At 50.0% G+C, this 15,017-nt stretch overlaps 1 protein-coding gene across 1 annotated transcript in view; it reads left to right on the top strand.

Annotated features, from left to right (window-relative positions):
* Positions 1-257: 257 nt before the first annotated feature.
* The window catches only part of IFNGR2 (interferon gamma receptor 2), a 30,083-nt gene continuing 15,323 nt past the window's right edge, over positions 258-15,017 (top strand). Inside the window, exons 1-2 of the mRNA XM_049785792.1 lie at positions 258-410; positions 8,259-8,391. Coding sequence (XP_049641749.1) covers positions 344-410; positions 8,259-8,391 — 200 coding nt within the window. The 5' untranslated portion in view covers positions 258-343. The remainder of the gene's footprint in view (positions 411-8,258; positions 8,392-15,017) is intronic.

Here is a 15,017-nt window from a genome sequence, read left to right as displayed (position 1 = left end):
TCCCAAAAAAGGGCCCCACCACCGGTCGGTCCCCCAACCGGAAGTCGGGGAGTAGCCCCCCGCCCCGGCCCAGGCACTCAGGGCCACCGTTCTTGCGAGAGCTGCGGGGGCTGAGAGAAGGCCAGCCAGCCGAGCTTCTAAGGAAAGTCCCAGCGAGGCGCGGCTGCAGCTAGCAACGCGGCGGGCGTGGCGTGAGGGGCGTGGTCACGTAATGTGGGCGTGGTCACGGGGGGGTCCGGCTGCCTATAAAAGCCGCTGCGGGTCCTCCCGCGGGAAGAGGCGGGCCACGGCCGCCTCGCCCGCGGCTCCGTGAGCGGCGCCGCATTCCCGGGAGCCCCGGGCCATGCCGCTATGGCGACTGCTACTGCTGCTGTTGCTCCGCGGCCTGGCGGCGGCAGCGCCCCCTACAGGTAAACAGCGGCCGCGCACCTTCCCCTGCCCCATCCCACCTGGCGCCGTGCCCGAGCGAGCCCGGGTGCGGGGCTGCGGGGCGTCCCGATCGCGTGTGGTGGGAGGTGGGTGGGGGTGTCCCGGGAGCCCCGGAGAGCGTGGAAGGCCGCACGGGGACGGGAGCGCGGGGGACGGTCTGCGGGCGTGCTTGCGTGCGTGCAGATCGCTTGCTGGGCGAGGCGAGGCGGGTGCGGTGCGGGGTGGAAGCTCGAAGTCCAGGCTTGGTGGCCCGGGGAACTCCGGGGTGATTTGATTAGAAAGGGGGGGCATGTTGACGTCCACGCGGCAGGGGGGAGGTTCTGGCTTCTGATCCCACCTCTGAACCGCTTCTCCCTGGACCCTCGGCCTCCTTCTTCCTTTCCTCTCTTCTCTCTCTCTTTCTCTCTTTGGGGGGGGGTGCAGTGGGCTGCCCACCTGGCAGTATTCAGGGCTTACTCCAGGCTCTGTGTTCAGGTTCACTCCTGGTGGGGCTCTGGGTGGGCGTATGGTACGCAGGGGTTGCTCCCCCCTCCTCCGTAAACTCTTGAGGTCTCAGTTATCTTGGTATCCCAAAAGTTATCTCAGTTATCTTAGGTACCCCTCAAAGCTTGCTGTGTGATACCTGAAGAATCAACTCGTTCTTTATGGCACACCAAAGCGCTACTTTTTTTCCCTCAAAAAAAAAATTTTTTTTTTTTTTTTTGGTTTTTGGGCCACACCCGGAGGTGCTCAGGGGTCACTCCTGGCAGGCACGGGGGACCATATGGGACACCGGGATTTGAACCAACCACCTTAGGTCCTGGGTCGGCTGCTTGCAAGGCAAACGCCGCTGTGCTGTCTCTCTGGGCCCCCCAAATTTTCTTTTAGTGAAAGTCTTTTTGGTTTGGTTTGGTTTGGTCTGGTTTTGGGGCCACACCTGGTGGCGCTCAGGGATTACTCAGAAATAACTCCTGGCAAGCTCAGGGGACCATATAGGATGCTGGGGATCCAACTTGAGTCTGTCCTGGGTAGACCGTGTGCTAGGCTTACCTTACCTTTGGGCTATTGCTCTGGCCCCTAATAAAGTTGTGTGTGTGTGTGTGTGTGTGTGTGTGTGTGTGTGTGTGTGTGTGTGCGCGCGCGCGCGTGTATACACACTTATTAGTTGTACCAAGCAAATCTGTCAAGGGGCAGACTTCAGGGAGGTTAGGAAACTGGTGACAGTGGTGGAGGGAATGTCACACTGGTGGTGAGATTGGAGGTGGGACATTGAATGGCCAGAAATAACTGTATTATAAGCAATTCTGTAAGTCACGGTGTTTACAATAAAAATATGTAATTTATAAAAAGAAAAAATAATATTGGCAAGGCTGGAGAGATAGTACATCAGGTAAGGCATTTGCCTTGAGTGCGATTGACCAGTGTTCAATCCCCAACAATTCGTCTGGTCCCCTGAGCACAACTCCGAGAGGTTTTTGAGTGCAGAGAGCTGGGAGTCAGCCCGAAGCTCAGTCAGCTGAGGCCAACACACCACCCTTAAGAATTGGGGCCGGAGAGATAGCATGGAGGTAAGGTGTTTTCCTTTCCTGCAGAAGGTCGATGGTTCGAATCCCGGCATCCCATATGGTCCCCTGTGCCTGCCTGGGGGGATTTCTGAGCTTAGAGCCAGGAATAACCCCTGAGCACTGCCAGGTGTGACCCAAAAACCAAAAAAAAAAAAAAAAGTTTCTTAAAAGTTATATTGCTGGGCGGGAAGGTGGCGCTAGAGGTAAAGTGTCTGCCTTGCAAGCGCTAGCGAAGGACGGACCGCAGTTCGATTCCCCCCGAGTCCCATATGGTCCCCCCATGCCAGGGGTGATTTCTGAGCGCATAGCCAGGAGTAACCCCTGAGCATCAAACGGGTGTGACCCAAAAACCAAAAACCAAAAAAAAAGAAAATAAAATAAAGAGTTATATTGGCTGTGGCCTTTTCAAAGGCTACCATTACTAATTTGAGGAAGTAATTTGCCATTATTAATTTTCCTTCCACTTTTATTTTATGGATGGTTTTGTTTGTTTACTGTTTGTTTGGTTTGGTTTCTGGGCCAGGCCCAGCAGCACTCAGGGATTACTCTTAGCTTTGCTCTCAAAAATTACTCCTGGCAGGCTTAAGGGCCATATGGGATGCTAGGGATCAAACTCAGGTCAGCTGTATCAAAGGCAAATGTTCTGTCTGCTGTGCTATATAGCTCTGGCCCCTGTGGAGGTTTATTTTTTTAATCATAAATGAATGTTGGATCTGTCAAAAGTTTATTCTGATTTTACTGATATGTACATATGAGGTTTTTGTTTTTGTTATTTTTGTTTTTCAGCCACACCTTCGATGCTCAGTGGTTACTCTTGGTTCTGCACTCAGAAATCGTTCACTTTTGGGGAATCATATGGGATACCAGGAATGGAACTTGGTCTGTCCCAGCCAGATGCAAGGCAAATGCCCAACCGCTGTTCTGTTACTCCAGCCCCTGTTTATATGAGTTTTATCTTTACTTTTACTCATGTGGTTTAGACAAAAAAAAAAAAAAAAGTTTAAGAAAAGAGTAGTCTCTGATTACCTTGAAAAATAGTTGCTTTTAAAATAACAACTAGATAGACAAATGATCGTAAAGGAATATCAAAATTTCTTTAAAAGCACAGCAAATTTGAGAACGACTAGTCTGGACTCCCTCTCCCCAGTCCAGTCCAGGAGTCCAGAGAATTCCTCAGAGAATTTACCTAAATAAAAGGCACCCCTTAGCCAACAACAATTTCAGGTAAAAATTTCTGAGTGTAGAGCCAGGAGTAACCATTGAGCGCTGCCGGGTGTGACCCAAAACCCCCCAAAATAAATAAATAAATAAAATCAAGACCTTTCATTGTTGTTAGCTCTGCAAGAGATTAAACCCAGGGGCCTGTGCCCCACCCCTGACCCACATCCTCAACCTATCCCAGGATGTCTTTAAGAGAAACTCTTCTTGAGCCAGAGTGGTAGTGCAAGAGGTAGGGCTTTTGCCTTGTATGTGTTGACCGACCTAAGGTGGACCGCAGTTAGATCCCAGGCATCCCATATGGTCCCTCAAGCCAGGAGCGATTTGGGAGTGCATACCCAGGAGTAACCCCTGAGTATCACCAGGTGTGGCCCAAAAACAAAACAAAAAAAGAGAGAGAAGCTCTTCTTGAATCCAAACTCCAAGTGCAACTATGAACACTGAGTCTGTAGTCTGTCTGGGCCAGAATGGAACTCTTCTTATAGCTTTAAAGAGCCCTTCAATAATCATGCAATTGCCTTGATGGCCCGAAGGGGCAGGAATGTAAACTTGGTGACTGTTGGGAGGGTACTAGCCTTGCACAGCCAATTTGGGTTTAATCCCTGGCATCCCATATAAACCCCTCACTTACTCCACCTTCAGCCCCGCTAAAAGTGACTTCTGAGCACAGTCAGGTGTGGCCCCAAAACAAAAAAAACACTAAAAGAAGGTAAGATTCGGGGCCACCGAGGTGGCGCTAGAGGTAAGGTGTCTGCCTTGCAAGCGCTAGCCAAGGAAGGACCTTGGTTCGATCCCCTGGCGTCCCATATGGTTCCCCCCAAGCCAGGGGCAATTTCTGAATGCTTAGCCAGGAGTAATCCCTGAGCATCAAGTGGGTGTGGCCCGAAAAACCAAAAAAAAAAAATAAAATTCATTATTCTCTACCATTTAAACTTGTTAAAACATGGAAGTCTGGGGCCCGGAGAGATAGCACAGCAGTGTTTGCCTTGCAAGCAGCCGATCCAGGACGAAAGGTGGTTGGTTCGAATCCCGGTGTCCCATATGGTCCCCCGTGCCTGCCAGGAGCTATTTCTGAGCAGACAGCCAGGAGTAACCCCTGAGCATCGCCGGGTGTGACCCAAACACCAAAAAAAAAAAGGAAGTCTGGGGAGAGACCAGTTTTATCGCAGTTCTGTAAGTGTTAGTCCTTGGTTTCAGATGGAAAACCAGTCAACACAGTTGTCCTGTGAGTCAGAGGAAGACCAGGGGTGAAGAAGTTAGGTTTCTTTGTTTCTGTCTGGCCAAGCTTCAATTTTTGCGTTATGTTGCATTCAGACTTGTGCTACAAAGTTGCATGTACTCTTATAATATCCAAAGCTCTATGGGCTTAGAGACCCCTGAGAAAGGATTCCAGAAAACAAAAAGGTGGTATATGAATGACATGAAGAAGCAGCTGTTGGTTCCGTTTGGGGTTCTTTTGTTTAGCTTTTTTTTTTTTGGTAGAGTTACTCTGGCAATACTGGGGACAGGGAGGAGTCTTGCTGCTGGGGATCACATGCCTAGCCTCAGGCAAAGCATGTAAATCTACCACTTCTGCTGCATCCCTGATGCTAAAATAAAACACTTAATCTTGACAACCAAAAGACCTTCAGGGACATTATTATGATGAGAACCATTGATACACACACACACCCACACACACACATTTGACAACCTGCATTGAGCAGAAGTTTAAAAAAAAGTTTCTGGGGCCAGAGAGATAGCATGGAGGTAAGGCGTTTGACTTTTATGCAGAAGGACGGTGGTTCCATTCCGGCATCCCATATGGTCCACTGTGCCTGCCAGTGGTGATTTCTGAGCATAGAGTTAGGAGCAACCCCTGAGCTGCCAGGTGTGACCCAAAAACCAAAAAAAAAAAAAAAAGGTTTCTAGGTCTGGGGTCTAAGTGCTGGTACATCAGGGCAGGCATTTCTAGGATGAATCCGCAGCATCCGATATGGTTCGCCAAGAACCTTCAGGAATGGGGTTGGCTCGATAGTGCAGCAGTAGGGCTTTTGCCTTGCAAGCAGCCGACATAGGACCAACGGTGGTTCAAATCCCTGTATCCCATATGGTCCCCTTGCCTGCCAGGAGCAATTTCTGAGCAGAGAGCCAGAAATTGAAATTGAGCACCACTAGATGTGGCCCAAAAACCAAAAACCAAAAAAAAAAAAAAAAAAAAAAGCCTCCAAGAGTAATTCCTGAGTGCAGAACCAGGAGTAAACCCAGAGCATCACTGGTTGTGGCCCAAAAACCAGGTAGAAATAGTTGCCCCAAGTTTTGATCTATACCCAGTAAATATTGAAGTCCAGCATGGGGTGTTCAGGAGAGAACATGCCTTGTATGTACTTGTATGTGAAGTTTTGGTTCCATGTAAACTGATTCCCAGCACCACACACGAACACACATGCACACACACCTTAAAGCAAGACCTGAGAGTTATTACAACAGTTAATGTGGATTTCTGGATACATCTGACCCAGGTTGGTCTTTGAACCATTGGGTCCTACCCAAACCTTGTTGGATACAGCCTTGGGGGACCCTGACTCTGCTTGGGTGGACTAGGGACCCCCTGACAAGGTGGGACCCCAAGCAGCATCCAATCCTCAGACCCTTGCACTAAACCAACAGCCCCATGGCCAAGAGTCACACCCCTGGAGGCCCACAGATGTCCCAAGCACCACCTGAGAAGCCTTCCCCAATTAATAACATAAAGGGGAAAAAACAGGGAAGCTTGTCTTGTCATTTCTAGACTTGGCCACATGGTCCAGCACCAACCTAATGTGTTCATAGTGTGATCAAGGGCCAGGGATCTGGCTCTGCGGGCAGAGCATTTGCCTCGGGTGCCTGATGTCTCGGGTTCTATCATCCTGCCCATCCTCCACCAGGAGTAGCCTCAAGATAAGAGTAATGAAAACAAAAATCAAACTCTTAGGTACATAACTAACTGATTCAGCTAACACTTTCAACACAACTGATGAGTAAATGTACAGGGAAGAGTTTGAGGTCCCCTGACCCAGGCTGCCCAGCAGGTCTGGGTGCTTCTCCCCATTTCTGGAACACTCTTCAGATACTGTAAGTGATGATGAGTCAGGGCTCAGGAATGTGGTCTGGGAAAGTGTTTCCGGGTGCAATCCCACAAGTTAATGAATAGCGGCCCCAGAGATGATGGAGAAGCATGGAGCAGAATGGTGTGCACCCTTCTATGGGTTGTGAGGTCTTTTTTTTGTTTGTTTTGTTTTTCTTTTTTTGTTTGTTTGTTTGTTTTTGAGTCACACCGGCAGTGCTCAGAGGTTATTCCCGGCTCTATGCTCAGAAATTATCCCCTGGCAGGCACGGGGGACCCTATGGGATGCCGGGATTCAAACCACCGTCCTTCTGCATGAAAGGCAAATGCCTTACCTTCATGCTATCTCTCCGGCCCCTGATTGTAAAGTCTTATCTTGTAGCACTTGGATGTCATCAAAGCCCTAAGTCTCCCACTGGGATTGTCTCTTAATTCTCTGTTGTAATAAATCTCCAGCAACCCAAATGTTCCCTTGTGGTCTGGCAGTGGGGGTGGGCGGGAGATGTGAGGGTCATGGTGGAAGGGCTGAAGGAAGAAGTGGGTGTCTCTGGCTGAGATCCTAGTGTTGGTCTGGTGTCATCTGGTCTCTTGGATTCAGATTGTCCCCTTGAACTCTGTCCAGGTCCTTCAGAGACTTGCAGTGACTTGACTTTGCTCCAGATTCCAGATCAATCCCGCATGAATTCCCTGGGTGTGGAGCTAGCCAGAGGACACAGACATTTGGTGGCAATCGGGTTTTTGTTTTTTCCTTTTTTCTTTTTTGATTTCGGGCACCTTCAGTGCTCAGGGGTTACTCCTGACTGCACTCATGAATCACTCCTGGCAGGCTTGGGGGGACTGTATGAGATGGTAGGGATGGAACCCAGGTTGCAAGGTGAGCACCCTCCTCACTGTACTGTCTCGGTTCCTTTGCCCACTGACTGTCAGTGGAGGAATCCCTGGGATGCTTGTGGAAAGTGCAGGTTTCTGTGCAGAACCCGGGAATCTGCATTTAACCCAGACCTTGGTGATGGTGAGGCTGAGCAGAGGGTGAGGGAGGACCCTCAAAAAACCATAGTACAAGGCTGGGGGAGGTGACCCCAGGGCTGAGCACAGGCTTTGCGTGCAAAGGAGGCTGGGCACCCTTCCCAGCAACCTCATGGTCCCACAGGGAGTGACCCACAAGCAGTTTGTAGCGTAACACTGAAAGCCACCTGGTGTTCCCCCTCCCTCCTCTGCCCCTGAAAAATAAACAGCAATTCTGAAGAATTCTGGGATGGAGCTCCATCTGGTGGGGAGGGGTGTGTGTGTGTGTGTGTGTGTGTGTGTGTGTGTGTGTGTGTGTGTGTGTGTGTGTGTGTGTGTAAATGTGGATGTAGGAGTGCATATGTGAGTGACTGAAGAGGTGATTGTGAGTGTGGATAAATGGGTTTGGGTGTCTATGAATGTGTTTGTGGTATTAATATGTATGCATGTTTGCATGCATGAACGTGTGCGAATGGGTGTGTCGATATGAATGGGTATGAGTGTCTTAATGTGTATGTCTGAATGTGTCTGTTCCTTCACTAACTTCCGGTGCTAAGTCTGAGCCCAGCTCCTGTCACATGGCCATTTTCACCTGTACTACAGTGCGTGGGGTATGCTCTTCATTAGGGTGCCATTCCATGGCCTCCCTCTGAGGTCTGTTCCCGAGAGTGTGTTGGGGGTTGCTCCCTGACCCCCCAGCTCTCACACTCACTGAAGCTGGAGCGTCCAAGTCCTGCCAGAATAGGGTGCCCAGGTTAGCCCCTGGAACCCACATGGCGGGGACAGCCCTACACCCATGTCTATGGTGCCAGGCCCAGGGAAGGGGTCTTGTGGGGGGGGGGCAAACAGATGTTGCCCTGCACTTTGCGGGGCTTCCTGTGGCCTGTGGCGTGAAATCCACGAAGTACTTGATCTGTGTGCACTAACCCTCTGTCTCCTCGTCCCCCTTCTTCTTCTTCTCCTCGTTACTTCTCAAGACTCTCCAGCCCAGCTGCCAGCACCCCAGAACCTGAAGATTCTCCTGTACAACACAGAGCAGGTTCTGAGCTGGGACCCCGTCTCGCCTCTCAATGATGCCAAGCCGGTGACCTACCAGGTGCAATTCAAATAGTAAGCAAGTGAACCCTAAACTCTTTTCTGCTGTCAACAAACAGTCCTCAGGAAGAATAGTGGAAAGGTTCTGGGCTCTGGGCACTGTGAAATTCTCCATCAGACCTTGATTGCTCCACCAACCTCTCTCACCCCCACTCATGCCCCCCTCAAACACAAGGCCTCTGAATTTGGCTCAAGTTTGTCCTTGGCCGGTTTCAGGAAGCTCTTTCTATCCCTCTAAGGCCTGGGGTGACTTTTCACTTTCTGCTTCTCTGTTTTGAGACACTGTCTTTGGGGGTGGCCAATGAAATAGTACAGAGAAAAGACGCCTGCCTTGCACTTGGCCTGACCCCAGTTTGATCCTTGGCTACCTATAGGCGACTCCCAGAGCCCCACTAGGACTGATCCTTGAGCATTATCAGGTGGGATCCCAAAGCAGGACAGAACAAGAGCAATGAAGCGTGTTTATGTATTGGTCAATGTCAGAGGGTGGCGGTGCAGCTTGGAATGCAGGAACCCCAGGTTTAATCCACAGTGCCATGGGGTTCCCCGAGCAATATCAAGTATGCATTCCCCTCCAGAAAAATAGGGGGTGGTAATGAGACAGGATTATTTACTCTTAGGAGCTAAATTGGACCTAATTGAAAACTTTCAATGGCTCGTGAACACCTCTGTTTCTAAGGGAATTTTCCATTGTTGTGTTGCTCTAATTGTTGGCTCCCCAAACCCTCATGTTCCCCCATCCCCCTTTTTTAAGCTTCTCCCTTGCCACCCCTTGATATTTCGAACAAAGGAAGAGGGAATTGAAAATTCAAGCCGCCTCTCTCCAGATGTTGCTTGCTGTTGGTTTAGTCTTTTAAACCAGTGTTTTGAATAGTGAGTGAGTGATTGGCCTCATGATTTCATGTCATACTATAAACAGTCTGTGAAGGGCCAGAGTGATAGCAGGGATAGCACAGTGGGTAGGGCATTTACCTTGCATGCAGCCAATGTGGGTTTGATCCTTGGCATCCCTCAAGCCTGCCAAGAGTGATTTCTGAGTTCGGAGTCAGGTGAAATTCCCGAGTGCTGCCAGATATGGCCCCCAAACAAAAAATAAATTAAATTAAAGAAGTAGCCTATGAGGAGAAGGCCCTGCTCAGGGCATCCCTGTCAGATGGGAACTGGGCAGGCCCTCTTGGGTCATGGAAATAAATGTCCCCATTTCCTGGACTCTGCCTTGCCTACCCCCATCTTTCTCAAGTCCAGGAAATTGGATGGGTTGGTGAAGATGAACCCAGAAATGTGTCTTCACCTGCAGGAAAATGGCTCATTGCCTGCGATTTGTTTGTGGGGCACCTTCAAGCAGCTTCCAGGAAAGGTGATCATAGGGAATGTCAGTTGGGAGGTGTGACCCTACCCTGTGCACAACAGGGTCAGCGAGGAGATTCAGAGTGGGGTTAGAGGGACAGGCTAGACTGTCTCTCTTACCTTCCTGCACTCGTGGGAACAAGGTTTGCTTAATAGAAAGAGCCTCAAACCGGGGTGGGTTTGGATTTGGGGGATCCATGGGCCATTTCCTCCCCCTCCCCTTCTCTCCATCACTGTGGTTGATGTCGCAGTGACTGAGGGTGTTGGAGTTGGGGTGCAGGGGTTTACACCTAGTCTTTCATGCTATGAGGTGGGGTGCTCGCCTGCATGGTGGCCGGGCAGCATATGTGGTTGTGGCTGGTGGGTCACTCACTTGGCTGCTGTGTAGCCCCAGTGAGGGGGATCACAGGGTGGCAGAGATGCTAGGAGAATGGCCCAGCTTAGGGGGGCACCAGGACTCCTCATGGGCTCATGACCAGATTCTTCCAGGACACACTCTAGGTCCTCAATGGCGAACCTATGGCATGCATGCCAGCTGTGGCACGCGAAGGCCTTGCAGCTGGCACACGGGAAGGGCTGCAATTAAGATATGCAGCACGGCGGGAGGTGTGTGTGCCAGTGTCTGCTTTGCAGCTCACCTGGCAACAGGGCTGGACTGGCCATTGGGAGGACCGGGCACTGTGCGGCAGTTTGTGCACTTGGGCTCAAAAAGGTTAGCTATCACTGCTAGGCCCTCCCCTTGACTCTTCACTCACCACACCCCCAAGGCCTTGAACCAAGAGGTTCAAGAATTTGCTCTGAATCACATTCAAACTGCCTAACAAACCTTAGCTGCAAAACAGATGTGGATTTCAGGGAAAGGGAAAAGGGGGCAGTTTCCAGGCAGTCCCTGCTAGAGAGAGTAGGACACACTGGGTCTGTCTGTCCCATAGATGCACAGGGCACCATGAAACCAGAGACATGTTTCTAGTATGCTAAGTAAGCCCTGGCTGCCCTAGTGACAGGTTCCCTGAGCTGTGAAGAGGCCAAATGCTAAGTGCCTTTGGGTATTAGGAAGAGATGTATATGGGCTTATTGATTGGCTTGTGGATTTTTTGTTTTGTTTACCTTTTTATTTTTGGTTTTTGGTCACACCGGCATCTCTCAGGTTACACCTGGTTCTGCGCTCAGAAATCGCCTCTGGCAGGCTCGGAATATGGAATGCCAGGAGTCAACCAGGGTTCATCCTGGTTGGCCACTTGTTTTTTTGTTTTTTTTGTTTTTTTAGTTTTTGGGTCACACCCAGCGGTGCTCAGGGGTTACTCCTGGCTGTCTGCTTAGAAATAGCTCCTGGCAGGCACTGGGGACCACATGGGACACTGGGATTCAAACCAACCACCTTTGGTCCTGGATCGGCTGCTTGCAAGGCAAACGCCTCTGTGCTATCTCCCCAGGCCCCTGGTTGGCCACTTGTAAGGCAAACACCCTACCGCTGTGCTCTGGCCCTCTTTTCTTTTTTCTTTTTTTTTTTTTTTTAAATACTTTTTTCATGGGGGTGGTAACCAGGGATCTTGGCACCATAGCGTGCCCTGGGCTGGCTGAGAACTGGCCAGGGTGGCTTCCCTACATGTTTCAATTTTGGACCATACCGAGCAAGTGCTCAGAGTTACTCCCTGCTCTCCACTCAGGTGTCATTCCTAGAGAGGCTTACACGCATTATCCGTGTACAGGGCAAGAACCTTTCCTGCTGTACTCTCACTCCAGCCCCATAATTTTTATGCTTGAGGGACCCCATGAGCACTGTTCAGGGCCTTGGGGAGGAGGGGTGCTCCTACTTACACTTAAGCCAACCCAGGCCTAATGGTCCTGACCGTCCAGTGCTTGGGCCCAGCTATGGTGATTGGGGGAGGGTCAGAGGCTTCACATGATGGGGGGACAGTACTTGGGTTCCTGCACTTGCAAGGGTTCTCACTGAGCCCCAAGGGACATGTTGAAGAGCCATGGGCAGTTCCCATCAAAATCCATTGGCTTCCCTTGTCCTGTTTTTGTTTTTTTGTTGTTTTTTTTTTTTTTTTTTTTTTTTTTGGTTTTTGGGACACACCTGGCGGTGCTCAGGGGCCACTCCTGGCTGTCTGCTCAGAAATAGCTCCTGGCAGGCACAGGGGACGATATGGGACACCAGGATTCGAACCAACCACCTTTGATCCTGAATCGGCTGCTTGCAAGGCAAACGCTGCTGTGCTATCTCTCCGGGCCCCCTTGTCCTGTTTTTGAATAGCACTTTGCAGGACTTGTCTCTCTCCTTCCTTTGTTTTGTTGGTTGGTTGTTTTGTAATTTTGTTTTTGTTTTTGGGTCACACCCTGCAGCACTCAGGGGTTACTCCTGACTCTACGCTTAGAAATTGATCCTGGCAGGACCATATGGGATGCCAGGATTCAAATCACCGTCCTGCATGCAAGGCAAATGCACTACCTCCATGCTATCTCTCCGGCCCCTGTTTTGTAATTCTTTTTCTTTTTTTTTTTTTTTTTGGACTTTGGGTCACACCTGGCAGTGCTCAGGGGTTGCTCCTGGCTCTACATTCAGAAATCGCTCCTGGCAGGCTAAGGGGAGCATATGGAATGCTGGGGATCTAACCTGAGTCTGTCCAGGTCTGTCGAGTGCAAAGCAAATGCCCTACCGCTATGCAATCTCTCCAGTCCCTGGCCTGCCTCTATGGTAGACATTTGCCTCTCCCTCTCTCTCTCCCAAACTCTTTTCCTCTCTCCCCTTCCCTTTTCCTCCCTCTCTATCCCTTATCTTGCTCTTACCTCTCTCTTTCCTCCTCTCTTCCTCTCTCCCTCCCTCTCTCCCTCCTCTACTTCCCTCCCTCTCCTTCCCTTCCCACCACCCCAGAGCAGCTTGATTGCACCAGTGGGGAGGGAGCCTGTCTAAGAGTTGGGGCAGGGGTGGGGGTGGGGTCACTGTAAACAGAAGTTTAGGCTTATTTGTGGTCACCCCAGAAACTGTCCCAGATTCCTGTGGGTCTAAGGAATGAAGAGGGTCTTGGCATCTTGCTTGGCATTTCTGGCACAAAGTGTTGATGTGGCTTTCATTCTGGTTTGACTTGGTGGCACTCTGGGCTTCCTCTCATGACATGACCCAAGCAAAAGACCAGGTTGGGACTGTTTAAAGGGGTATCAGGGGCTACTGTTGGTATCCCAGGCTGACTTTAGCCCTTAGCTGTTACTTTTGTTTTGTTTTGTTTTGTTTTTGGGCCACACCCGCTGATGCTCAGGGGTTACTCCTGGCTATGCACTCAAAAATCACTCCTGACTTGGGGGACCATATGGAACGCCGGGGGGGGAGGGGGGGGTGTGTGTCAAACCTAGGTCTGTCCTAGATTAGCGTGTGCAAGGCAAATGCGCTGTGCTATCGCTATGGCTCCTTTTGCTTATTTTTTTTTATCTTCTTCCCCAGTTCATGTCAGCATTAAAGCCATCCAGCAGGGGCTGGAGAGATAGCATGGAAGAAGAGCGTTTGCCTTGCATGCAGAAGGACAGTGGTTCGAATCCTGGCATCCCATATGGTCCCCTGAGCCTGCCAGAAGCATTTTCTTTTTTTTTTTTCTTTTTTTTTTTTTTGGTTTTTGAGTTATACCTGGCAGCGCTCAGGGGTTACTCCTGGCTCTACGCTCAGAAATCGCTCCTGGCAGGCTCAGGGGACCATATGGGACGCTGGGATTCGAACCGATGACCTTCTGCATGAAAGGCAAATGCCTTACCTCCATGCTATCTCTCCGGCCCTGCCAGAAGCATTTTCTGAGCATAGAGCCAGGAGTAACCCTTGAGTACCATGTGACCCAAAAACAAAAATGAAAACAAAAACAAGCAGTATGGGACCCAGGGAGAGAGAGCACTTGAAGCTGTGGGTTCAACCTCCCCCCACCCAGCACTAAAACTAAACCCAAATCAAAGCAAAAACACTTAAGAATTAGAAAATCATACTTTAAAATATATCTATGTCTTGGAGCCGAAGCCATAGTGCAGTGGTAGGGCATTTGCCTTGCCCACGGCTGACCCAGGATGGACCTGGTTTGATCCCTAGCGTCCCATATGGTCCACTGAGCCAGGAGCGATTTCTGAGCGCACTGACAGGCGCCACTGGGTGTGGCCCAAAAACCAATATATATATGGGACGCCGGGGGATCAAACCCAGGTCTGTCCTAGGTTAGCATGTGCAAGGCAAACGCACTATGCTATTGCTATGGCTCCTTTTGCTTATTTTTTATCTTCTTCCCCAGTTCATGTCAGCATATATATATATATATAAGGCCAAAGCAATGGCACAGGGTTAGGATGGTAGGGTGTTTGCCTTGCACACACCTGACCCAGGTTCAATCCCTGGCATTCCATATGGTACCCCCAGGAATGATTTGTGAGCACAGAGCTGGGAGTAATCCCTGAGTGTCACTGGGTGTAAAAAAAAAAATCTAATTTCTGAGTTTCAGGGCAAATGGGGGCTCCAACCACACACCTTAAAGGTGTGAGATCTTGAGTTCCATCTCAGATGTGGCCCCCACATGGGAAACATGGTCTTTGCAGCTCTGCTGCTGGGGTCCCCACTGCTGTGATGGACTGTACAGCCACACAGGGGTGTCTCCTGCAGCTGTGTGTGTGTGTGTGTGTGTGTGTGTGAGTGTGTGTGTGTGTAGTGTGTTTACCACTGCAAACCCAGGGTGGTCCCTATACCCAGAGGGGGATGTGAACACTGCATTAATGAGTACCACATACACATCATTGTCACAGAAGGAGCAACCAAGGGAAGGAAAGAGAAGGGGGCAATAAAGAAAAGAGAAACCCAATCTTGGGTCAGCCTGTGCCTTTGTGAAACTCACCTCACAGCCCAACTCAGACACTATTTGCTGCTTTCTGTTTGTTTGTGCCACATCCTGCCATGTTGGAGGGGTCAGGGGTACAACCAGCCCTGCTGGTGAGACAGGACCTCGGTGTGGAAGGGGGAGTCTTTGCTAGCCTTTAGAGCAGGAATGGGAAACAGTGAGGGGAAATATTGAAGAATGAGACATATGTCTCCTGTCAGGTTCTCTCTCTCACTCTCTTTCTTTCTCTCGCTCTCATTTCCAGCTACAAACTCCTCATTGAAACTGGGTTGTTCTATTCATAAAAATGAAACAACACAGGTTATTTCAAGCCCCATTCCCTTTTTCTTTTTTTGTCTCACATAGAGCAGTAGGTGAGTGTTTTTATTGGTTTGTTCATTTGACCACCTCTGATTCTGCTCAGGGCTGATTCCTGGCAGGCTCAAGAGACCATAT

The sequence above is a fragment of the Suncus etruscus genome, chromosome 13 (assembly GCF_024139225.1).
Source record: "Suncus etruscus isolate mSunEtr1 chromosome 13, mSunEtr1.pri.cur, whole genome shotgun sequence".
NCBI lineage: Eukaryota > Metazoa > Chordata > Mammalia > Eulipotyphla > Soricidae > Suncus > Suncus etruscus.
This window is presented reverse-complemented; position numbering and strand designations above follow the sequence as displayed.